The 27,402-nt window shown below is 45.3% G+C and overlaps 1 protein-coding gene across 6 annotated transcripts in view; it reads right to left on the reverse strand.

Moving 5' to 3' along the window:
• The window catches only part of LOC138521157 (zinc finger protein 614-like), a 291,989-nt gene that overhangs the window by 175,234 nt on the left and 89,353 nt on the right, over positions 1-27,402 (reverse strand). For 5 of the 6 annotated variants that reach the window (XM_069633739.1, XM_069633738.1, XM_069633742.1 and 2 more), the window contains exon 3: positions 12,250-12,360. The exons of the other annotated variant lie outside the window; for it this stretch is intronic. In XM_069633739.1, coding sequence (XP_069489840.1) covers positions 12,250-12,360 — 111 coding nt within the window. The remainder of the gene's footprint in view (positions 1-12,249; positions 12,361-27,402) is intronic. 6 annotated transcript variants of the gene reach the window in all.

Here is a 27,402-nt window from a genome sequence, read left to right on the forward strand (position 1 = left end):
TACCACCTGGGCGTGGTCGGGGAAGGATACATACCTGATTGGAGGAAGGACACATTCTAGGAACTTCTTCCAAGGCTATTTAAACCACTTCGCGTTGTTCTGCATCTAGCAGCTGGACGCTCACCGTGTCTGCTCCTGCATCTTGACTTCTGCCACACCTGCCAGCATCCTGAATCACCTGCAAAGGAAGGGAACAAGAGAACAGAAGAAGGAAAAGGCCTCACCTGCTAAATCTGCATCCCAGTGACATTTCGCCGACAATCCTGAAAAGGAAGACATTTATTTTTAAAAGCACATCGCATCGATCGCTGCAGCGCCGCATTCTACTCACCTTTACAGGGCGCCTCCATGTTCAGCAGCGACCATCCGGATTCGCAGTCGCGCCCCCGCGCCTAGGGAGAAAAAGACAAGAACAAAGGTGAGAGAAAGAAGGGAAAAGGGAAGCTAAAACTCCATGTCAAGGCTTACCTGTTGGGTCATTCCCTTTTCATTTCGGGTATGCGCCGCATCCAGGCATTTTCGGACCCCGGCCCCTAAGGGGAAAAAGACATCAGCGTTAATGAGTGAATGAAAAGACATTACCAAAACACTCATTAAAGACTTACCTGATTTCCACAAGGATTTCACCGCTCACCTCGGGTCGGTGCCTGTTCCCCGGCATTCCGTACCCCGGCCCCTATGGGGAAAAAGACACTAGCATTAGAACATTAATGCATGGACACAAGGGGAACCACTTATAGAAAAACTTACCTGGAAGCCAAGCAAGTTTGGTTCTCACCCATCCGAAAATCCAGTGACGTAACTGGATACCAACGCGCCCCTGCATCAGAAGCAGGATGGAGAGCTTGTACTTTCAGACCCTAAGGTGAGACGCTACGGGGAAGCACAGAAGGGTTTTGAGGAGGGTGAGAGGGGTAAGTGGGAGGCCGATTGCATTACCCCGCAGACAGTTAACCCCCTATTCTCACCTACAAAAGGATACTTCTGCGAGTCAGACAAGCCAGATCTGGGGCCCGTTCCAGTCCGTCTGCTGAACCCTGCGCTTCTCCTTAGACGAGGTCACAGCAGCGCGAACCAGGCCAGCGCCCCCGTGGGAGTCAGGTGAGCGTTACACCGTTGACAAAACAAATGATGCTGTGGAGGTATATCTCCAGAATAGTTGCATACCTAGTGTCACGGTTATATTAATGTGTCAAGACAAAATGCAGAGCGACAATGAAAAACTACCTGTACAAATATACTTGGACCCAAGGAAAAATTGGCAGACTGCCATAGATGAGCACACATTACGTTTTTATTTAAAAGAGAAAACAATCAAACAGAATATTGCTCCTAAAACAGATTCAGAAAAACACATTACCACTCTTGCTGAAATACACATGGAAGATGAGCAACCATGGGTTCATGTTGGTATAAATGACTGTTTTAAAACAATAAAAGCCACTTTAGCGCAGTAGAGGAGCTTCATTAATGAGAAATTGTTGCAAAAAATAATGGAGAGAGAGGAAATCCCGAAATTTAGGATTAAAAACCAATATGTTTCTGGGTTAGACAGTCCAGACTTTGAAAACCGAATTGCAGGCAGATGCATGCTTAAAATTAGCATTGGGCAGAAAACAATTTACCATAATGTATGGATAGTGAGTGGAGCAAAAAATGACTTTTACATGGGCAATGACATCATGCACAGAATGTGTATGGTGTTAGATTTCCTTAATCAAAAAATATGGTCACGCCTAGGTGGGCCGGCACCTGAATTTGAAGACAAAAGAAGGGCTTATCATTGTGCACAACTGGTTCCTTATGCAATCGAATTACAAATGAGGAAAGATACTATTATTCCTGCATTTACAAAACAGTTTGCAATAACACTGAAATGCAAAAATGGACAGCAGATGAAATACTCTGATGCATTTGTATGCCTGAATGAATCCATAAAACAGCAAGGCCTGGATTATGAATACATTCCATTGGTAGATATTGGTGAAGGATCTGTAAACATTATGGTAAATAATAAAGGTTGTCAGGGTATTCATTTGGAGGCAAACCCCCTATTAGGAATGGCCATACAAAAATCACATTGTACGGCAGATTTAAATAACATGGTGATTGGAAATATCCCTGAAAAGTATGTAGATGCCAAGGGTGAGTTGCCAGAACACCTGGACTCTCAGCCCAAAGGAATATTTAAAATTCATTCTGTGTATCCTTATGATTCAAATGAGACAGTGTGCTGCCATCAAGAGGATTGCATAATATTTAATTTAAATGAAAATGAAACAGAAAATCAGCCCATTGAAGTGGAAGCTGATATGCCAAAATATTTAAAAGTGGCAGCTTTACAAAAAGACACAGCCACACAGTTAGACGAAAGCGCCGAGATTCCCTTACCAGAAGATTTTCCAGAATTTTCCAAAATGGTAGAAGAGCAGATCTCCTTAGTGGATGCGTGTGACAACGATGAGGATAGGAACGAACTGAGAAAGATATTTATGGAATTTAAAGATGTATTTGCAAAAGATACTTATGATTGCGGTTTAACTGATTTACATGTGGCCACACTTCCGGAAGTGTGTAGCAGAACTCCAGTATTTGTACGCCAGTATAGACTACCGCTGGCATGTTTAGAATCATTAGCAGAGATTATAAAGAATTTGGAAGCTCGGGAATCATCAGGCCCATTCATAGCACATCCAATACACCTATTTTAGGTGTGTTAAAGCCAAATGGTCAATGGCGGCTATGTGCAGACTTGAGGGAGTTAAATAAAAGAGTGCCAGTATCCAGATGGCCACTGCCATTCATTGATCAGGGCCCAGCTCAGGTACATGGTTCAAAAGTGTTTACCACATTAGATCTCACCTCTGGATATTGGTGCGTGCCATTGGCAGAGGAGATACAGAATTTATTTTCCTTTACATTTGACAGGACTCAATATGCCTCGCTTAGAGCTCCGTTCGGGTACATGAATAGTGGGAGTGAATTTGGCATATTTTTGAGAAAGGCCATGCCAGATGCAGCGGAAAGAGGAACCATAGTTTATGTGGATGATGTCCTGATAAAAAATGAAAGCCTGAAAAGCCATTTTGATGAAATAAGACATGTGCTTGGCCAATTGCAGAAAGCAGGCGCCAAAGTGTCTTTACAAAAAGCACAATGGTGCAAGAAAAAAGTGAACTTTCTAGGCCATGAAGTGACTGAACATGGGCTAAATCCACAAAAGAAGAAAATAGAGGCCATACAAAAACTAAAGGACCCTAAAAATGTGAAAGGGGTAAAAAGTTTATTAGGGATGACAGGCTATAACAGAAAGTTCATTGAAAATTATGCTGAAATCACTCAACCATTGACTAAACTGCTTAAACTGAATACACCCTGGATATGTGAAAAAGAGCAGTCTGAGGCAGTAGCTAAATTGAAGGAATGTCTTGTAAAGGCACCATGTTTAGCATATCCCATAAAGGGTAGGGATTTCTTTATAGAAATAGGGTTCTCTGAACATTGTATGTCAGCAGTGTTATCACAAAAAGATGATGTGAATCACAAAACCATTGCATATGCAAGTAAAGCATTTTCCCAAGTTGAAATGAAATTCAATTAATGTGAAAAGGCCCTATTAACCATTGTGTGGGCGCTACAACATTTCCGCCCTATTGTTCAGGGAGAAAAGGTGATTATTGAGACAAATCATCAACCTTTGCAGTTTTTAGAGAGTAAAAGAATTAGGTCAGGTAATCTAGCGCAGTCCAGAATCACTTCATGGACGCTGGCATTACAAGGTTTTCCTGTAGAAGTGAGATATGGACAAAATAAAAAGAGCCCAATTGCTCAAGGGTTAGCTGACTTACATGACTGTGCAGCTGAACAAGTATCAAACGAAATGGAAGTGGAACCTAGTTTGCAGGAATTTGAACAATCACCACACAAAGCTTTTGATGAAAAAACATGCAAGGATCTGCCAACTGTATATGTGGATGGTTGTGCTTTTCACATTGAAAATGACAGTAATAAACAATTAGTGTCAGGAATAGGGAATGTCTGGTTGAAATGTGACGGCGTCCCCAGTGTAGGGGTGACGATTGGAGCTAGAAGCAGTCAAGTGGCGAAATTGGCGGCCATTTATAAAGCAATTGCTACTGCAGTTGATAATAAATTCAGTGAAATTGTCCTGGTGACTGATTCTGACTATGCACGAAATAGCTTTGTGAAGTATTTACCTGGCTGGAAAGCGAGAGGCATGGTTACATACAACAAAAAGCCACTTAAGCATGGAAAAATGATACAAGCTATAGACAAATTGGTGTCAGAAAATGATTTGACAATATACTGGAGAAAAATTTGTGGGCATTTAAAAACTCCAGGAGAGGATAAGGAGGGAAATGATAAGGCAGATCACCCGGCTAAAATTGGGGCTGTGATGGGAGAATTGCTACCTATTGAAAATTTACTGGGTGAAATACAGATTGATGCAGTAACACGTTCTAAAACACCAAAGGAGACAGAGCAACCAGTGGTACAATGGAGTTACAATACCCCAGACCAAGATTTGATTGAGGCACAAAAGAATGATCGAATTTTGGGAATCTGTTATGATCATTTGATAGATCCTGAACAAAACCCGTTAACAGAAAATTATTGCGTTGGAAAAGAGGAATTAAGGGTACTATTAAAGAATAAAAAACGAATTAGACTACAGGATGGACTCATGGTTAGAGAGTCCATAACAGGACAGATACAGTGGGTGGTACCCCTTTCATTCAGAGGGCTAATGCTACAACATGCACATGATGCAATAACTGCAGGCCACAGAGGTTCACAAAAAACATTGGAAATACTAAAAGATTATGCTTACTGGCCACATATGTCCCAAGATGTGGAATTATATACTAGAGGATGTCTAGTATGCGCCCAATTTAAACCTGCTTCACCAATGCATAGAGCCCCATTGATGAAAAGAGGCCTAACTCTTCCATGGTCAGATTTGCAAATAGACTATGTAGGCCCTTTAAAAAGGTCGAGCAGAGGAAACCGTTACATTTTAAGTGTGATATGTTTGATGTCGAAGCGGATTGAATGTATTCCTGCACCAGATTGTAGTGCGCAAACAGCAGCCACATTGCTGGTGAACCATGTGTTCTCAAGGTTTGGGTTGCCACAAAGAATTGAGTCAGACAGAGGATGTCATTTCACAAGTACTCTAATGAGTAAGGTATGGCAAATACTGGGTGTGAAAAGGAAACTACATATCGCATATCGGGCAGCTTCTTCAGGTGGAGTTGAACGGAGCAATAGGTCTGTTGTGGACATATTAAAGAAATTTGTGGCAGAAGCAGGTTCCAGCTGGGATTTACGTTTACCGTTGGTTTTGATGGCAATCAGATCAACTCCTGCCAAAGCAACAGGTATTAGTCCACATGAGGTCTTAACAGGTAGGAAAATAGTGTTACCACAACACCTACTATACAGAACACATGAGCAGACACTTGTGAGTGCATCCACAGTTCATGAGTACATTGATGAACTGAGGAAGCATTTACAACATGCATTTGCTTTTGTACAGAGAAATCTAGAAAGAGCTGCCGACAGTGCTAAAACCTATTACGATAAAAAGTCAACAGTAAAGGAATATTGTGTAGGGGATCAAGTGTATAAATTTCATTTTGGAAAAAGTAAACAGAAAAATTCCAAATTCCTAGCAGCCTTGCAGGGACCATTCCGAATTATAGATAAAGTATCTCCTGTAGTTTAGAAAATTTTAAAAACTGAAGGTGAAACAGTAACTGAACAGTTTGTGCATGTGAATCAGATCAAGCATGCCATCCCAGACATGAAATTAAACGCCTTGAGCGTGTAGAAACAGATAATATCCCTTGAATATAAAAAAGTGAAATAAGTGGGTCCAGACAGAAGGCAGTGACAGAGAAGTTAAATAAAGATGGTTGATTATAAGGGCATATAAACACTGTAGTATATGTATATATATATAATATAAAAAAATAGAAGCTGGAGTTGGTGTGCAGGATGAAAATGCATTAAACATTGAATGTTGTTTTATGAATGCTTTTTCTCTATAACCTGTGCTTAATTTCAGATGGCGAAAGAAAAAGGGTGAAATATTTTACAAAGCGAGTTTTATTTTGGCAAAAGGGTGAAATAAGTATTGTGCTATATACTTAATCTGTTTCTTTTCTATTTTGATTTAGAATATTAACATGTTTGTACCGGAGGTCACGGGAGACGATGGAGTCCTGGAGTCCCCTGGATGAAGATGATGATACCTGCCTCCGGGTGGAGGTGAAGACAAAATAACCGGAATGCCAAAAGGGATGACTCCTATGGAAAAAGATCCAAGAGTGCCAAGATGGAGGAGTACCTGAATGAACTAAATGATGTGACATTGCTGGTCGGGACATATCGGAGGCAGACAAGCATCCTGGCATATGGAGTTCCACGTATTTATTATTTTAATTAATTATTTTAATTTGTTGTGTTCATTATTTGTTTTAGTTATTTGTTTTATTTTATTATTTTGTGATTGAACTCGGGTACAAAAATAAGACACTGGACTATGGACACTTCCATTAAAGAAATGTAAAAAATATTATAAGAACTGATGGACTCATGAAATTTTAATATTCTAAGGATTGAACAGTGATTTTTCAATTTTCATCTTCACAACAAGAATGTTAATTGTATTGGATTGTTACATTTTGAAAGAAGAAAAGGAGCAAGTTGGATTTTTTCCAGTTGTGGCTCGGATTAGCCAAATTCAAAGGATTCGAATAGCAGGAAATCCGTTTTGTTACAGTTGCGACTATAAAAGTGAGCAATTGTGTAAAGGAGGATAGGACATGATGGATTTCTATTGGGTGCACGTCACCCTGGGGGCTGAAATGAGAGGTTTCCTGTAGAATCTCGGGGAGGGAGAAAGGGAGACGACATCTCGACACAGCTCAGAGAAGGACTAGGTTGATAGCTGGGGATGCCTGATTCCTAAAGCAGATTCAATACTGCTACAGAGACTGGGATTTCCAGTCAACAAGTCCCAGTTTGAGCGACAGCAAATGCTTGTCCTTGCTGGGTGAACCCTTCCATAAGGCGACCAGCCAAAGTAGTTACATGCTGAACAAGCCTGGTAATTATCTCGCTGAAGTGTGGGGGCTGTGTGTATGTGTGCGAAAATATTCAGTCAGAGTAGGAGAGGGGATTCCTGTGTTTTAACCACATGTTTAATGTTGCAAATTGAATTCTTGTTCCTCGCCACTCTCTTTTAATTTTGTTACAGATAATGTTGTTACTGTGAGTTTTCCATTTATTTCTGTAAAAAAAGACTAAGCTCGTGTTGAAATGCAAGTTTTATAATACAAAAAAAAATTATCTGAAAGCAGGCGGGAAGTGTGTTTCATTTTTATCTTGTCCTTTGTGCATTTATCATTATAACACTGGTAATATGGGAAGATCTGTGCACAGTGCAATTGTCATTTTTAAAAGTTGCTCAAAGATAAGACATGGCGGTAGCTGTGTGCATGAATCCATTCAGTGTATGAGTGTGTGTGTTTTCTGAATGGAACATAATAATAACAAAATGAAATAGCCTGCTGCCGAAGGTCTATGAGTCGGCAGAAAGAGAGGTCCTGGACATAGCTCACCAAACGTAAATAAGTTGGAGATGAATACCACATATAGCTTGCTGTCGTAGATAAGTCAGTGAAAACAGCCCATGGTGGCACTCCAATTGGAAATGTGGTGTTTCTGAAATGCAAGCCTGAGGTCTCTCTAGTGATCACACGAACAAACTAAACAAATATAAGGGGTTCTGAATATTGTGGTTACATATATAAAACACAAAAATTATGCTCACCCATAAATACCACCAATAACGCATACCAACATAATGTATACCACTAAATGTATCAGTGTGCTGAAATAATGTATGTATACTATAGCACTATATACCAAATCTAATCTGAATGCGAAGAGGGATTATTACTGAATTATTTTCATTTTGGCGGTAAGAAAATACCGCTAGGCCCCAGATCTATACAAAATACCTAGCAGTTTCTTTTAAGTTGAGTCGAGTAGTAGACACGGTGAGTTCTGTCTAGCAGAAGTTCTTCTGATGAGGGGATGTCTAGGATGGATCTAAACAGCGCCTCTACGCAGTCAGGCAACTCCTGATCAAGAACTTGTCGCGGAACACCACGAAAACGGACATTGTTTCTTCTTGACCTATTTTCAAGGTCCGCTTGTTTTGCCCAGACATCCTCTAAATGATCCTCAATGGACTTGACTCTCTCGGTCAGCACCTTGACGTCGTGTGCATGCTCGCATGTCACATTTTCCAGCTCGTTAACCCTATCTTCCAGGCCCGTAAGGTGTGTTGTCAGGTCTGCTAGCGAACGGGCCAAAGAGTCCTTGGAGGTTTTAATTTCCGATTTGATTTCTAGTGTGATTTCTTGCTTCAAAGATCTAAACATTGCCTCAAAATCCTCTCTGGAGAGAGCCATATTCAAATCTTGACCCAAGGGTGGGGGTGGATGTATGTCTGCTGTAATGGTGCTCGAGCAGGGCGGGAGTGCCGCCTGTGGTGCTAGGAAAGCTTGAATTCCCTGTGTTTTCCGCTTTGCAGATGTTTTAGGCATTGCCAGGGGGTGCACCGGATGAATGTCCCTGTAGTCTCAGCAGCAGAGAACTAACCACATCAGGAGTGGTGGGGGAGGGTGAGCTTCGTCCTGTCAGAATTGAGGGGAGATCCCTCCACTTGAGCTATAGAGTGCGATGGGGTAGCTGGCACTCCCAATCGAACTTGACTTCCTCCAGACTGTGCAGTCTTTTGAAACATTGTCACCCCAATCGCCCTCTCAATCCTTTCACCCTCCAACAGACCCACTCCCCCACTCCTCTTTTCACACTTAGATGAGCTGTCTCTTTGGGTGGTATACATTTCCTCGCCCCAGGTCAGTCCTCTTCCTTCCTCCAAGACTTCACCGGCCGCTCCTCAATGGCTGGGGCCACCACAACGAGCCAGGCAGGCGGTCAGAGCCCCGAGGACAAGTGGGGGTCTCCAGCCCACCTGCACCACCACAGCCTGTCCAAGGCCGCTATGGAGCTCAAGTGCACAGTGGGCGTAAGGCACAGTCCCCGGGGCCCCGAACTCACCAGTATGCAGTCCGTAGCGCGGAGACCCGTCCGCCGGCCAGAGGACCCGGTCGCGGCTCCCCGGGATCACAGTATCAAGCACTCCAACCCAGCACGCGGTGCAGGAAATCCCTCGGGGATGCGGGACCGCCAGCTAGGCAGCGAGGGCGCCAGAAACAGGAAGGCGGGCGCCGAGGGACGCCGCCGAGCACTGCGCTCAAAGTTTCCGCAGACCTCCGACTTCCCTCCTGCGGGTCTCCTCCTCCAGGTCGGCAGGAGCCCCGGGCGCACGGCGAGCCCTACCAAGCCACGGCGAGCCAGTGGGGAGCTCCAAATCACTCGATCTCCCTCCACCTTGCACACAAAGGGGTCCACTGAGCCAGGGGGCACCCCAAGACCGCTCAGGCATTCACCGGCTGCGGGGGCTCCTCCATCCACATACGACATAGTATTCAATGCCGCCTTCGCTTGCCGCCATTTTCCCCTCCAGCAGCCAGATTAATTTTGGAAAGAAATGTCGGCTCCAACGGGCATAAGGCGCCACTGCTGGCTCCCCAGTGGTGCCGCGCAACGTCATGTATCCGCAGGGCAGAAATCAGGAAAAAATTCAGATATTAGGCCATAAATAAAATGAAATCCGGGCGCCTGATTACAGAGCTCATAGCAGGCACGTCCGCATGGCGTGCCGCTCAGCCACACTCCCCCGCAATTACTTATTCAAGTTGAATTAATACTGTTTTGTGGTTAGAAATACAATTTTGTATTGACATGCACACTAGAGTCAGCCCTGAAGATGGACTTGCTGGTCCGAAATGCATTGGCTGCCATTTCTTCATCCCCTGTTGTGATAATACAGTGAATACATCATTAAAGGAGGCAGATTATGAAGACTTAGCTTTCTTGAATGAATTTACTATACTGTTGAGAGCTGTATATACCATGCTGTAGTTTTCCCTACATATAAGGAGTCTCCAGATCTGGTGTTGATGCACCAGATTTGTGTCTGATATATTGTTCCTGATAGAGTGCTAATCATGTTTCTGGAGGACGCCTGAAAGCTAATCTACTTAATACCAAACATTTTCGAACATACGCTGTACCCACCCCTACCCTAGTTTCAATCATTACTATCATATACCATTTTTGTGGGGATTTCAACATCACTATTATGACAAAACATTTCTGGTGGGACTTTAATATCATCAAGGCACATTGCAGCTCTGTGGGGTCTTTAAAATCATCATCACCATCACCATCACCATCACACATCTCTATGGGCGCTTTAATACCACAAATTTCACATGATATCTATGAGGGGGACTTTTACAACACAGTTATCACACAATATCTATGAGAGTACATGATCATCATTACAATCACACACTCTCTCTGTGGCAACTTGAACATTATTATCACACACCATCTCTGTGGACTTTAACATATCATCACACAGAATCCCTGTGAGGACCTGAACATCAGTATTATGACACACAATCTATATTGGGATGTCTACATCACTAATATCACACACTAAGGGCCTGATTCACAGAAGCAGTTTATAATGGGGCAATCCCATAGGAAATCTCTCTCTGAATCAGGCCATACGTTTGTAACACCATAATAATTACACACAATCATTGTGGGGACTTCTACACTGGTATTATTACACAGCATCGCTGTGGGTCTTTACCATCATTATCATCACACAAAATCTCTAAGGGAACCTGAACATCATTACCAAACACTATCTCTATGGGGTGGGGGAGGCAGGGGGTGCCGTTAACATCACTGTTATCAAGAATCATCTCTGTAAGGACTTTAGTATCATTTTAATCACACACCATCTATGTGTGGACTTTCCCTTTACCACAATCATCACATACAGCACCAGAGTATTCAGTAACATTTGTATCATCATATAGTTCATTGGGCAAGACGGAAACCGTGAAACAATGAAACCTGAATTAAAAATCGCTGCCCCCCCCCCCCCCCCGTACCCCTCTGGATCATCATGCAGGTCATCCTTCTCTGTACCAGTTCTCTTTTCTGACACATTTGGACTATTTATCACCATAATTAAGAAACTATAAGTGAATATCTTCTGGGAAATGTAACACCTCTACTGTCTGATGCAGGGAGGCACCAATATTTAGAAATAGAATTGTATAATGTTAAAAAGAGTACCTTAAGTCATTTGTATATGGATGCGTTTAATTCCAGATAAGAATCATGAAGTAAGTCCTCACAAAGATGGTACTGTACAAACGAGTAAATATAAGCATTTTTGCTGATTAAGAGCTGGATCCTAGATTATGATTTTTTTCTGAACATATTTCTGCTATTGATATATTTTTTTAAACATTGGGAAAGGTTAGTCCTCACAAGGTAGGTAAAGTAAGTTATGTGTGTGTGTTTTTTTACATGCAAGATGGATATCCATTTATAGTAAAAGCAATTCAAAGGCAGAAAAAGAAAATAGCAACAGGGCCCAACTAACAGTAGGAGAATGAGTGAGCAAGAAAAGGAGCGAGAGAATGAGAGAGTATGCGCCAGATGGAGGAGGAATGAGGAAGAAACGTATGCTGAGAGGCCTGAGAGAAGAGGCTGCAGAGGTTCATATGAAGTCGTTTCTCCCTTCCCTACACTGTGCGTTCAGATTTTTCAGATAGAAGAATATGTGTTTACTTTGTAGCGAATAAACCCAGCACCTACAATTGCATATTGTATTACACACCTGGACAAGAATACAAAGTAATGACGGAACATTAATGGTCTCGTGAGTTGTTTGCCATCCACAGTACCAAGAATTTAGGTAACAGTAACATCCATCATTCAACCGCCTAGATAAAATTCAATTTAAGGATTGGATCATTGTTGACAGGCAACAAATGTGTGTCCAACTGTGAACGTACATGCTCTTGCAATTGTCTGTGTGGGAGTTTGTGGGCAAGATATGTATACATGTGTCTCTGTGGATTTGTTTATATCAAATTGCGTTTTAGCGTGCCTCTATGGGTGTGCCCACATGCTGCCGAATGGGTCAGTAGTTGCTGGCTATGGGGCAGTTATGCTTAATCTAACCGTCCAATCACATCTATTTAACTTACTTACTTGGAGATGCATTAATATTCTGTCTTCTTTCAAACTGCAGGGTGTCGATGGGGCACAACTTTTGCTTTTCTTTAGCTCGAACAGAAAATACCATACTCGTGATAACTGAGCCTGTTATTGAAAGAGAGCAAATGTTAATTAGTCTACAGGTCATTTCGGAATGACAACAAAAAAGTACAGTAATTGGATGGTAGAACTGAACTTCAGAACACTGGGTAAGGACATGAGTACTAATACGGGGGAAAGCATTAAGCCATAAAAGGCATCAGCATCCACTAATGGCTAGCCCTGTCAATTTTGGCCAGGATTATAGACACAAAACTCTCGACAGAGGCATAGGTATGTCTACAGAAAGGAGTGGCCAAAACCCAAAATTGGAGGAGTAAGAAAACAAAGGGTAGATGGAGGTGCATGCAGTGGCGGTTCGGAAGACAAGATTCAAATTATTTATTGAAACTTATAAGTAGAAGGCCTAACTTTCCGATTACTAGAGGGAATACCCCATCTATCTAAAGAAACTGAAAGGTACTTGTCAGTAAATCCAAAGTAAAATATGTCCTCCGTCTAAGCTAACCCTATCTGACCCTACAACTATATTTAACTAAGTTAAATAGACCAAGGGAATGTCTTGTCTTCGCCTGGTCTCTTCAGTTCCTTTGATAGTCTCTGTATTTATAGATTTTCTCTGTGATACAGATATTTCTTGATATAATCGCCTTCGATAGTCTTTGAGATTAATACTTGTAGCTCTTCAATAATAGTTTTATGCTTCCTAGTTTCTGTGGTCCTATGTTTCGAACATCTTCTTCTCAGACATTTCTTCACACAGAGTTTTTCTTTCCACCATTTCCTGAGGTGGGCTTCTCTTGACCCAGCTTTAAAGATCCGTTGTTCTGTTTTACAGTGTCTCTCTGGTTAGCTTGTTCATTCAGGCATTTTATATCCGGTTACTCCTTATATGATTATGCGTTACACTTCCTCCAGTCTTGAACTTGAAAGGAAGGTGGTTTCTTCTCTTCCTCCAACAAAACTTGTTTCCAGTCTGTTAGTTCCCCACCTGATTTGCTTAACCCTCTCTTTTGTAGGGTTTTCACTTCCTATCTTTCTTAGTTTCCTGCTTGATATCTTGTCCTGCAGATTGGGATGAGTTTCTCCCTTCATATTAAAACTCTCCCCCTCGGCCGGGTTATTCGTTACTCTTTTACAACTCCAATTACACAATTTTAGCTCCATTTTCTCATCCTTGGACCTGGGATGAGTTTCTTCTGATGTATAATGGTGTCCCGGCAGCCTCCCGCTTCTCCCGGCACCTCACTCTGTGCTGGGGACAGCGGCGGGTTCAGCTCTTGATCGGCATTGCTTTTTCGTTTTTCACATTCTTGCGTCCTCGTCAGGTTCATGCTCTGCATGGGTGCTGGCGATTGAAAGCAGCACATGCTTCCGGTACACACTACTCTTGTGGTCATGCCAGCACTGGGTAGTTCGTTCCTCCTTCTTTCCTTACAACGCTCTCCTCGCTTCTAGATATGCCAGACCTTCAGCATTCTCATGCTGGCGTTCTATGCCGCGTTGAATGTCACAGGCTCCACGGCTTGCCTTTGCTCCACCTCCAAAAAGCGCAATGATGTCAGGGGGCTTCCCCTGTACACAAGGCTCTTCTCCACCTGTCCTACTTGTCACAGTTAAATACGTGTCTCTTGTTAAAGAAAAATCTTCGTTTTCTTGCAAAGTTGTGCTTCTTTTTAATGTATCATTATAATTGTTTTTTTTTTTATAAAGCTCTTATACCGAAGAGGTTTCTAAGCACGGAATGGGCTCACTTCGTTAGCTTAGGGGGGATCACTGGGGGCAGGGGGGTACCCCTTAGGGAGAAGGGACCTTCGGTTTGTCACAATTCACAGAGCAAAACTGTGATCAAATTTGAGAAAGTACATACAGAACGAGAGCGAAACCTGGAGCAGGGAGTGGACAAGGAAATTGACAGAGTAAGAAGTACACACGGGATGAAAGCTCAGCACCTATAGACCGAAATGCAGATAGGTGCAGAGACAGAAATGCAGACAATAACACAATAAGACCTACACCAATATGTGTACAGAGAATCATACACAGACCTACAGAAAGAAAGTATGTGCTGTGAGACTAGACACAAGGCTAGATAAAGAATGGAGCTCAGGAGCAGGTACACCTGAAAGAACGAGTACACACAGAAAGACGAAGATCAAGAGGGAAAAAAAACCCTCAAAACACAGTCAAATCAACATGAGCGTGTAAAAGTCCAAACATGTCTAGATAAGGCAAGACACTGCCTGGAATATTGTACAGAGAGACCTAAACAGAGCTTTTAAAAACAGGATTTCAGAGACCCAGAAAGAAAGGCAATGAAGAAGATAAAGGCGAGAACCAGCAATACATACAGTAGCGGCCCAGACAGCATTTAAGGCAAAGGTAATTCCCCAAGCTCTACATGAATGGTTAATTTGGGGCCTAGAGCCCAAAATATTATTTGGAACGCATAGAAATTATACTTACAAAATCTTTCTTCGGGCGAGCAAAACTACAACTAACATTCTGGTATATAATACATGACATACCACATCAATCAGGGACTCAATTGCCCTGAAAAGAGTTACATTGTGGTTATTGCTGGTTTACCCTGAGTAGCTCATTATTGCATGACTGGATTAATGAGCTTTGGTCTCATAAATTGCCACACAAAGTCTTCTGGCTACAAGATATGAAAGGGTTATTAAGAAAAGTTGATTGGGACTTGTGGTTCTCGGATCCCCAGTATGCCCTTATTTATTTGGATTTGTAAAGCGCTCTAGCAGCCCAAGGACATCGAGTTGCTGTTGCAAAAAATTGTCTTAGTTACAGAGGGATACTTGGTCCTTGGTTACAGTGACCATGTAGCCTAGCACTGATACTGTATCAAGGAATATACAAAGTGATTACATTTGGTTTTCATTACAGTTGCAGTGAAAGCTACAAAGCAGGAAGACTGGACAATGCAGTCTTCATAGGACAGTGGTGCCAAAGATACTTATTTAGACAAACAGCATGGTTTTTATTGCTTTCCTGAAGGCTAAATGTGACACAATAATTCTCATGTAAGGGGGTAATGTGTTCCAATGTGTCACTGCCATGGCTGGGAAACTGGATCCTCCTGCACGCATTCTCAGGGTCTTAGGAACGGATATCCTGTTAGTGTTGGCAATTCCTGTGGGTCTGGCTTGACAACTCTTTAAGCCAGGTACAGTGGTGCCAGGTTATGGACACATTTGTGCGTTAAGGCGAGAGCTTTAAAGACTATCCGCTGTTTAATGGGGATCCAGTGAACCTGCTTCCTGGTTTCAGAGATATGTTCCCTCTTGGAGATACCAGTGACGGCCCTAAGGGCAAAATTCTGGACAGTCTGGAGTTTGGTGATGTTTTTAGCTGACGTCCCCAGAAAGAGGGCATTGCAATAATCCAGCCGAGATCCAATTATTGCTCTTGCAATAGTGAGACAGTTCTGTTCTGACAGAAAGGGTCTGGCTGTATTAATCAGTTTATTAATCAGTTTAGAGTGGTAGGCTGAGGTAGACGCAATGGCATTGACCTGCCTGTTCATAGAAAGGCCGAAGTCCAGGTAGACCCCCCCCCCCCAGGCTCTTTACAGTTTGTGATCCAGGGATTGGAATGTTGTCAGTCGTAAAACAGCTGTATTGTTTGTCCAGTTTCCTGAGGTTGATATTGATATTTTATTTCTATCGCGCTCATACACAACTGTTTCAGAGCGCGACAAGGCAAGGGAGGTGAACAGGGAAGAACAAAACAACAATCTTACTAGGCCCAGTGACATTGAGAACGCGCAAGTGCATGGGAGAGGGGTAGGGGAAAAGTGCATGGAAGGGGGGAGAAGTGGATAGTGCGAAGCAAAGGAGAAACAGATAAATAATAATAAATAAAAAATCATAAAGGCAACAAACAGTGGTAGTGCAGCCAGCAATTGGCAAGTGCTGGGTTTAAGGCAGCAGGCAGGGTAGGTCTGATAAGTGCAGGAAGAAAAACGGGGGGAGCTGTATGGGTACAGATACAGACCGCAGTGCAAGGGGAGCCTGGAGGCAGTGCAGGAGGGTGGCAGGGTGAACAGGTACCTGGGCTTGGAGGACAGAGGGTTGCCAGGTGCACGGTGCCAAGAGAGAACAGATCAGCAGGGGAGAGGGGGAGCGAAGGCAGAAGAAAAGAGGAAGGTCTTGAGGTGCTTCCGGAACCGGAGATGGTTCTCCTCAAGTTTTAGAGTGGCAGGGAGGCTGTTCCAGAGGGAGGCCCCAGCCGAAGACAGAGATCTACCCCCAGCTCGTTTCTTTGAAAAACAACTGACCCTGAGGGAGTTCGAGGTAGAGGAGCGAAGAGCTCGAGACGGGAGGTATTTGCAGAGGGATAGCTGAAGTTATTTTGGACCCAGGCCCCAGAAAGCCTCGTGGACAATGCAGAGGGTTTTGAATTTAATCCTTGCATCCACTGGAAGCCAACGGAGGGATTTCAGAGCTGGAGAGATACGATCCCAGGGTTTGAGGCCAAGGACAAATCTTGAGGTCCTGTTCTGGATTAGTTGCAGAGGGCGGAGAGTAGAGGCAGGTAGAATAGTCCAACCTAGAGAGAACCAGAGCTTGGGAGACTATGAGCTTCTGGGGGAAGGAGAGGAAAGGCAGAGTACCACTGAGGAGGTGCAGTAGGAAGTTTAATTTTTTATAGACATCAGAGATGTGGGCGGAGAAAACCATGAAGATGTAGCCCTGTATATGGATTTATGCATAGAAACCCATGTTGCCCCTCACAACCACTGTATTATGGACTGTACGCCGCCACCCAGGAGCTAGGCCAAGGTAGGCCGCAAACCAGAGTCCCCAGGCTGGAGCAGCTCAGACGAAGCTGCAAGATGCTGATCATGCAGAACAAACCCTGACGAGAGCCCCACAGCCAAGGCCATGAAGTTGCAATTTACACGCTGCGCTCCCCACACCAAGGTTACACCTGTTACTGCTAAACACTCCTCAGAGCCTAAATACAAATCAAACACCTGTAATTCTGCTCCAGCCACGGTCTCCCAACACGTGACCAGGCCGACCTGATACAATGCCAAGCCCCAAGGACCAGAGAAGCTCTGGGGTCTCACGTCTGGGACACAGACTGCAACAACGAAGTGACAAGTTGGACACTGACAGCGATGAGAAAGGGACACCCAACAGCCAGTAGTCAGACCTGTCCATTGTCTGCCACTGACACAGTCATAAATTGTTGCCAGCACCAGGTACACCGCGAGCTGGGAACAGCGATGGTCCCAGGCTTGGGGGATCGTGGGCGAACCAATCAGAACACAAGGGGCTAACCGCTGACGCCACTATAGCTTAGCTAATCACTAACTTTCCCCTTGTAACAATTCTTATGTAGCAAATGTTAGGGACGACCCAAGCGTACCACCTGACCTCTTCTCCACCAATAACCTTTTCTTCTATACGGGTCTATACTGACCCTACCATTCGGGGAGCCAACCCGAGATAGCGTTAGGTTTAGGGTCTAGTTTTCCCAGATGACGCACGTAGTCGCATCATCCAGCTAGAAAAAGGGCCTGCGAGCCCACCACGAATGAGACGTTTTCCCGGGTACCTGTACTCCGAGAACCTGTCCCTGACTGTTTTGTGCAGTAAACAGCAGTAACTCTTTGCTCTTCCGTGTGCCTCATACTCCTTTGGGACGCGGGAAGAGTTGTGGCCTCTCCAACCCCAGAGGTCCGCGGACGGCCCTGTTGACCCCTGGGAAATTACCCCGACAAGTTGGAGGCACTGCTGAGATGGTGAGATAGACCACAGCGAGGCTGCTTGTGTCAAGGTGACCCGGAAACGCGGCCCCCTCTGCCGTTGCCCCTTTTGGAGGACTGCAGGACCATCGCAGAACTGCAAGTCGACGGACAGCGCAATCCGGAGATTGGCCGTCGGGAACCGACTTCAGAAGTATCCAGCCCGTGGTTGGCGAGTGTCCAGACGTGGTCCAGACGACGGGAGGCGGCAAGCTGATTGGGAGGTGTACCGCAGTAGAGTGGCACCGGCAGGCGAGAGCCCGATGTTGAGTATGGCACACGCAACCAGCAGAGTAATGTTGTGCGGGTGGCGGGAGGAATTTTGAACAGGGTGGCGCGTGTTTTTTTTGCAGTCCATTCAGAAAAGATTTGGGTCATTGAGCAGCGATCAATGTGTAAGGTGTAGTGGGGATCACAATGAAGGCTAGCTGGGTGGTGCTTCAAACACCCAAGTGTGACTGGTGGATCGTGCTGATTGGTCTAGATCGTGGACACCTGTTTAAGAGGGTGTGGCATTCCTATGAGTTGGCGTTGTAGATCAATGAATAGATGAGGATTCCTATTAATTGAGTGTTTTAGCTCGGTGAATAGGTGACGTATTCTCGCAGGAGGTAGCTAGAGTCTCTCTCAGATTGCAGAAGATAGTTGGCTGGTTAAGTTCCTCTAGTGAGGGAGCGTATCACACGAGAGGCGACGCAGCGGGTGCAGCTCAATTATAATAATGAAGTGAGTAATGAATACTCCACTCCAGGCATGGTGGGAAGACAGCTGCGGGGATTGTGGGGAATAACATTGTCAAAACTGGCGTGCATTTTTCGTGTAACTGTACGTACCAGTAACACCTTGTAGTAGATGGTGACGTCACCCATAGGACTTCAATGTAATCGGTGCAGAGGAACGCGATAAAGGAGTGGTGAAAGGGGACAGGCGGCCACGCACGGAGAACGCCAGCACGTCCTCGATCAAAGAGGTCGCACTGAGAGGCGGTGTGACCAGTGGGAGGGGAAAGAGAAGGGCATACACTGTGCAGGAAGTGAGGTCAGAGAGGAAGGAGGAGGATTTAGAATAACGTTGCAGGTGCGCCGAGTAGCGGCAGCGCTGGAAAGGCGGGACGGCTCAAAAGCACGCTGCGTGGGGCACGAAGCCGCAGGGGGCTTTGCGCGCTATGGGTCAAATGGGGCCCTAGCTCCGAAAGGAGGAGTATAAAGGGAGGTGATAGTGTTGTAAAGAACTAGAGGGAACCCAGCACGTAAGTGTTGTAATAATAACCTGGCTTTTTCCTTGCAGCGGAAAGTCAGAAGTCCCCAAACTACGTGGCCAGGTAACGGCAGTATTGAAAAATTTAAAATTTCTAAATGTCTATGTATTACGGGGCAGGGGCAGGGGTATGATACAGAGCCAGCACCTTAACTACACCATTCCAGCATATCTGCGCAACACTAACACTGCACAGAGATAAAATAGTAAAGTACAGTGTTGAATGGACTCAAGGGATGGATAACAGAATTAGGATACCATGGCTGCCCAATGGCAGCTTTAACATGTCCACTGAACATGCTAGCATATTTACATAACACATACAAGGGGAAGAGGTTAGCGAGCCACCTAGAAGTTTTTGATCTCTGGAGAATGTTTCAGGGATATGTACCAGGTGTGCCAGGGATGTTAAGCATGCAGGAGGTAAAAAAGGAGAAGGTGAGCGAGGAGGGCCAGTGCAGCACACCCTAAGCTCCTCCCAGTGCTGAGGAGAGTGAGGAAGAGGCAGAAGGATCATACCCAGTTGCAGAGATAAAAAGAGAAAGTGAGGGAGAAACCCTCACAATTAAAGAGGTGAAGAAAGAAACAGAAGGGCTGTATCCAATAAGGGAATTGAGAGAAGCGACACGATCACAGTTAACAGCCGCTGAAGTGTACTCGAACCCTGCATACAGCACACCGCCATTCGCACCAGCAGATAACTACCAAAAGGGGCTGGGCGTGGGAAGTGCGGTAGATACAAAACCGGCACAGGTAAGCTCCGGGAGCATAAAAAAAGACACAAATAGATCTGGCAAGTATAGCGCCAGACGAATGGATAGCAGCGCAGGTGTTACTGAAGCTTCGGGGGACTTTAACAGGAGAAGAGGATAAAGCGGTAAAAAGGGTAGGTAAGGAGGAGGACACATGCAGAGAGGGTGCGAGGTAAGTACCAGGGAAGAATTACAAGGGAAGAAGAGGCAGTGTTGGAGGCGAAATTAGCAGAGCCGAGGGAGGCGCGCAGCGTGATGATTAGAAAGCTTGAGCAGGAGGAGCGAGAGAGAAAGATGAAGAGGAAAGATGGTGGGGAGGCGCAGGGTTAAACAAGCAAGAGTAAGAAAGAGGACCGCATAAGGGGGATTGCAGAAAGAGTAGCACGCATGGAGCAGCGGGAGATCAGGAGGAAAGAAGAGGAACGAGAAGAGAACGACAGGGAGATGACACTATGGAAGAAGAAGATTATATCAGAAAGCGCACGAAAGTACGAGGAAGGGAGAATAATAGAGAGTACATTGGCAAAGGAGGACGGGATATGGAGCAACAAGGATAGAGACGCAAGGGTACTACAACAGGTAAGTGACGCGATAATGAACAAACTCTGTAGGGCAAGAACGGGGTTAGTGGATGAAGGAAACAAACAAAGCAATACAGGACTAAGAGGCACAAGCCAAGCACATGAGGTTAAGACACATGCCTGTGACAATAAGGAGGTAATGATGACACAAGTACAGGGAGACACAGAGAAGACAGGTGAGTACGCAGACATAGACTTAGAAACAGTGGGGGGAAAACGCCCAAGCACAAAATTGCCATTCTCAGACAGGTTTTACAGTGAGGAGGAAGAGGGATCTTGCGGAGGCAGGAGTGATGGGACTGAGGAGGGGCGAAGTAAATTATACATAACATGCAAAGACTGCGGGTCGTCATGGGAGTTTAAGACACAAGAAGAAGGAAAGACAGGACGTGAGGGCAAAAGACAACAAAGAGAAGGGACACGACGACCACGGACACCCCCAGCACAACACACGCAATATGTTAATAGGCTTATAGACCTCCCAAGCCGCAGAATGGAGGGATCAGCCACCCCACACAACAAGGATCAGATGGGTCAATGGAGAGCACATAAAGGGATAGGAGATGCTCGGCTTAGACAACACATTACTGACCTTCTCGAAGAATTTTCTGACATGGAAGAGGAGAGCAAATACACGCACACATCATCACACACACACGCATGCACGCCAGGGGAGGTGAAAGAATACACACAAATGCCATTACTAGAGAGAGGGGGGGCAAGGCCACAATATGTCCCATGGAAGCATGCAGACAAGGAAAACCTTAAATGTAGACTACCATCCTTGAGCGGAGGGGCGGGGAAATGGATAAATGAAATGGAAAAGCAAATTGCAGGACACAAGCTAGTAGTTGGTGATGTTAAGGGGTTACTAATTTCCATATTGGGTGAGGCAGCAGATGACATTTGGAAGAGGGCGGGATTCCCAGGGGTGACAATCAATGACACGCTGCATGATGGGGCACAGTTTGCAAATTGCAGACACGCACTATGGCAAGTGCTGAGGGTACAATATCCAGACACTTCAGACATAGGGGCACAACATCACGCAAAATGTGTGAGAATGAGGACCCTGTTGATTACATTCAGGAAATTCAGGAGAAGTGGCGCCTGGAAACGCGGGAACTGTGGGACAAAACACTAGCAATTTTTTTTACCACATACTGGTACAGGGGCTCCCAGAACCAGTACAAAGGCAGCTAAAAACAATGGTAGGAATGGAAGCAAAAGCATGGCCAGAAACACAGCTAACAATAGTACACCATTGTAGGCCATGGCAAGAAAAGATGAAACAGAAAGAGGAAGACAGAAAGACAGATGAGGCAAAACTGGTCCAAAAGAAACTGTCAAAATATGCCATGGAAGGTGCGCCAATAATGAGCCCTGCCCAGGTGATACAAGTACCAGCCACACAAACAACTGCCACTACACAGCAGCCGCAACAACAAGTAGCACCACCACAGCAAGTACAAATTATGACACAGCAACTGCCACCACCACCTTCCTTACACAGCCCAACACACATACGCTCCTCCGATGGGGGGTGGATACATGCAAGTGGGAAACAGCTACGCAAACAACTACAGGGGGAGGGGTGGGTTAGCAAGAGGGAGGGGATTTGGACCAGCAGCACTCTAGCAAGGGGGAGGGTTATGAGGGTACAACCAATATGGACAGCAGGGGTACTCAGACAACACTGGAGAATACCCGTGGCAAGCCCGAGAGCCGCCAACGTGCTGGACATGTGGACTAGTAGGGCACGTATCACGCACATGCAGGGCAAGGCCGGCACAAGCAGGATGGGGAGAGCAACGGCAACAGGGTTACAACGGGGGACAACACTACTATCAACAACCACAGCCCCAACAGATTACAGAAACACACGCGCAACAAGTGCTACCACAACTGCAGCAGCAAACATACACAACGCCCCCTGCACAACAAATACAGTACCAACCAGCACAGCAACAAGCACAAAAGAAAATGGCGATGTCACAACAACAGCACGTCCAGACAGTACAACAGCTCAAACAAATGCAGGACAATATACAACTACCCACAGACACACCAATACAACAGACACAACTAGGAAAGGTGACGATACTGGGTCACAACAAATACACAGGGAACAGACAATCACTATACCCCCAATAGGACAGCCCACAGACGTCCTTGTTGTGTCCCATCCTGTCGGCAACATCTAACCCTGTGGGGGAACCATGCATAAAGGTGGCGATGGGTGACAAAACATTTTCTTTCTTAGTTGATACAGGGGCCACCAGATCCTGTATTAGGGAAGGGAAGTTCAACTTTTCAGGCGAAGCCATGCACACTCAAGGATTCTCTGGGGATCGAGGGTTGGTTCCTTTTACTGATAACATCTTCTTACCTGTCAGTGACCACAACCTATATCTGCCACTATTATACTCAAAACAATCACCAGTAAATATACTTGGAAGAGACATCATGAGCAGACTGAACATGACTATATCCTTCACTGACAAGGGAATAGTATGCTCAATACCAGGCATACACATGCTCACCGCACGACACATACTCCAGGCTTACTGTGGCAAGACAGTGGCAAGGGCAGAACCAGTGGACGGGAACCTCTTCCAATACGGGTCAGACATGGCAATAGCATGGCTTCCGGGAATTGCGAGCAAGGTGTGGAGGAGGCCAGCAGACCTTTTCAGGCCAGAAACACCCACTAGTGAGGAGGAAGGGGCAATAATATCAGGGGACATCAAGAGTATTGTAGCAACCAAAGACTACATTGCAGTTCACGCCCAGGATGGGGAAGGGAAAGCATGGGAGCAGTAATAACATTACTTGAAGGATGCAGGCTGACGCAGGTGTCAGATGAAGAGCTGTTCTCAGACGAATGAGGAGGTGGGGTTCCAGATGGGTGTCTATGTTTGGTTGAGGGTGACCTACAAGGAGGAAGCACAGAAAATGGCAATGGCACTAGAAGCACCCATCCCCACCCAAGTACCCTTCTACGAGGAAGACTTAGCAGCCGTACCCGCCTCTCTATGGACTACTAGTCCCTATGACGTGGGTTGCATAAAAAGCATCAGAGGAGTACAAATAAAATTAAAGAAAGGTGCAATGCTGCCCAGGGTGAAGCAGTACCCACTGTCTAAGGAAGCTGATGAGGGGATCTACGAGACAATAAGTGCCCTAGTGGATAGAGGAATATTGGTACCATCAGAATCCCTGTGTAACACTGCAGTATACCCTGTGCGCAAGGCAAATGGAGGGTCTTGGCGTTTCATACAAGATTTGAGGCCTCTTAACCACATTGTGGAGGCAGAGTATCCGATAGCAGCTAACCCAGCCACCATACTGTGCGGAATACCAGCAGAGGCATCACGATTCACAGTGATCGACCTCAAAAATGCATTTATCTCAATACCACTGCACCCTGACTCAGTTTCACATACCGCAACACAAAGTGAAAACACACTAGACTACCCCAAGGGTACTGTGAATCACCATCCATCTTTAACAGAGTAATAGAAATGGACCGAGGAAACATAGAAATGGAAAGCACGGTGCTGCAGTATGTAGATGATATCATCATCTGCAGCACCACTGAGGAAAAGTACAGGAGGGACTATGTAAAGATGCTCACAGTGCTGGCTGAGAAAGGATACAAGGTTGACAAGGGGAAACTGCAGTACTGTCAGGAACAAGTACTTTATATCGGGCAGATGATTTCACAAAAGGGAAGGAACATTGCACCACAAAGGGCACAAGCAATAAAGAGAGATTTTCAGGCGGGCACCTATATCATCTAAAGTAAAGTAGCTGCAGGACAGCAGCAAAGGTAAGAGGAAAATGCCAGTGATAAGAGCAACTGTAATTAAGATGTTAGGGATATTTTTCACCACTGGTCTGGTTACTGCCGCTGTCTGGCAGGCCTACTATGCTTTTTATGTGACAGCATCTCCCACTACTAACATCTCCCCTACCATGGCTGCAAGGAGCACGGTGTCAGGTGGTACAAGTAGCAGGGGGTCCAACATAAAGAGGGATAAACGTAGTGTTTCTATTGATGTACATGGGGTGGACACATACCTCACAGAATCCGCACACGTCTCCAACAACATGTTCAAAATTGGTAAGGACACGACAAAAGGACAACTGCTATGTGTGCTTGTTGATCCCATATGCCATGAGTGCCTCCAGAACATTTGTGGCAACTGAAGTACCTGCAACAACTGCAAAATGCCTGTTATGTTTAGCATTATTTCAAATACGAGGGCGATTTCAAGGTAAACAGGCAACACTAAGGTGGAAGACAAGATCAACATACCCCTATGAAGACAACTTCATCAAGACACTACCGATGTATGACAATTCCTGGCAGCTGACTGAAGGACTTCAATACATAACCGACAGACCCGACAAGGGAGAAACAAAAGAAGTGACATTGAACTACCTGCCATGCAAATGGAATGCAAGAGAGGTTGGAGGTGAACGAGGGTGCTGGGAAAGGCCGCTGATACTAATATATGGCAAGGTGTACACGAGGAACGGATGGGCGGATGGAGTTGTGGGAAGTAAACCTTTGACGTTGGTGAAATCATCAGTGGTGACAGTACAAGAAGAAAACGATACATGCTAGAAGGAATGGACAAAAGGTGCAGCACTGGTAACATGGTTAGATAAAGAGGAAGAACCCATAGCAATAATTCCCCTTACGGCACCCACACTATGTTACCAGCATGATGGGGAGATTGATGTTGGAATGAATGAAGGATGCAAGAGAACGATCAAGCTTCCTGAGGGGGGTGCGGGAACAGCAGTATTGATGGACCACTATTTGCCCTGCGGAGCTAAAGCATACAACAGCCTGCCACAGCTATGGAATCGAGTGTGCACTATGGTACACATCAACGTACCATCACTAGTAGTACCACAAAAGCACGTCAACATGGAGAACTTCCCTAAAATGGACGAAGGGAACAAAAGGAAGAAAAGATCACTGAAGATGGTAGGAAGCAAATCACAGAGCAACACTGCACACATATCCAGAGTAAAAAGACAAGGGGAACCACTGACGAGAAATTACCTGTGGGCACGATCATAAACAGCACTGTGCGACATTCCACCAGCACACAGACTATTTAGCAGAGCGGCAATATTCTTTTCATCAATCATACATCCAGGTGTGCAGGCGTATGCAAATGCAAAATGGTTACAAATAAGATGGGGGCGAATGATGACGATTAACTCCACAGTTAACGGATTCAACGCGATAAAGGAAGAATTAAGAGCGATTAGGATGTGGCCCTACAGAACAGATATGTGCTGGACCTTCTGACAGCAATGGAAGGAGGTGTTTATGCAAAAAGTAGAAGTTCATGTTGCACGTTCATACCTGCAAACGACGAGGACAACGTTACGTTATCTGCAGCGGTATCACAGCTGGCCAAGATGCACGCCAAGATGGAAGAGGAAGCAAAGGCAGTGAAGGAGGATGGTAGCTGGTTTTCATCCATCTGGTCGTGGGTGCCATTATGGCTCTCAGATGGCCTCAAGGTTGTTGCAGGATGCGTGATTCTGGGAATGGCCTCTCTGATGGGGATAAAACTATGGAGGACAAGATCAAAGCGTACTGCTGAGGAATTGATCGGCATGCACATCCTGATGCCAGCTGAAGACGACAAACACACAGACATCATCATCAAGGAACGTGAACGGCTACGTCAGCAAATAGTAGAAGCAGACTTGTACCCACCATCCATAAAAGTTGAGAATCCAAGAAACCCGAAAAGCTATGTTGGAAAATGGGTTTATTGCAAGCCCGGGGGTGGATGTGTATATATGTACTGGTCATTCGAAGATCACGTGGACCGGTATGGGCACCTGGCAGGAATAACGAAGGTATGGCGAGTATGAGAAGATGAGTGGATCATTTTGTGGTCGACAAGTCAACCAGAGGGGGGACTGAAGAGGGAAAATGGGACGATCCCTTCCCCCGATTCTCGTCCAAACCATGGCCTATGATGTCACGACCTAAGCAGCCACCGCAGGAGGAGTTTGCCCTGCTCACTGCCGCCCCGGATGTCAAGATACACCATGGCCACGCCCCGCACACTCAGGCAAGCTGCATGTCATCCCAACCACGTGCTAGGACCTCGGATGGAGCTGGCACCGACCATATGGACCAACTCGATTAGACATCACCCACAATTATCACCATCATTAGAGATGCCATGACGACATAGCCAGCGGACAAGAACACACGTGCCACCAAGCACATGGATGAGACACACACCAACCCACACAAAGAACATGCTCAGTGCTATGACGTAGAGGAACACTCACACTCACATATGCATTGTTGTTATTTTTCACATAGGCCAACTACAACACCGCTGAAACGCATGACGTCAGAAGAGCTTGTGTATATGCTTGTAGACGCTTCCTTGCTACTAAAACCATGAAGATGTAGCCCTGTATATGGACTAATACATAAGGACCCATGTGTCCCTCGTAACCCCTCTATTATGGACTGTACGCCGCCAACCATAAGCTAAGCCAAGGTAGGCCGCAAACCAGAGTCCCCAGGCTGGAGCAGCTCAGACGAAGCTGCAAGAGGGTGATAATGCAGAACAACCCCTGACGAGAGCCCCACAGCCATGGCCACAAAGTTGCAATTTAAATATTGCACTCCCCGCGCCAAGGTTACACCTGCTACTGCTAAACA

Source organism: Ambystoma mexicanum, chromosome 13 (genome assembly GCF_040938575.1).
Source record: "Ambystoma mexicanum isolate Mex_15411 chromosome 13, UKY_AmexF1_1, whole genome shotgun sequence".
In the NCBI taxonomy this organism is placed as follows: domain Eukaryota; kingdom Metazoa; phylum Chordata; class Amphibia; order Caudata; family Ambystomatidae; genus Ambystoma; species Ambystoma mexicanum.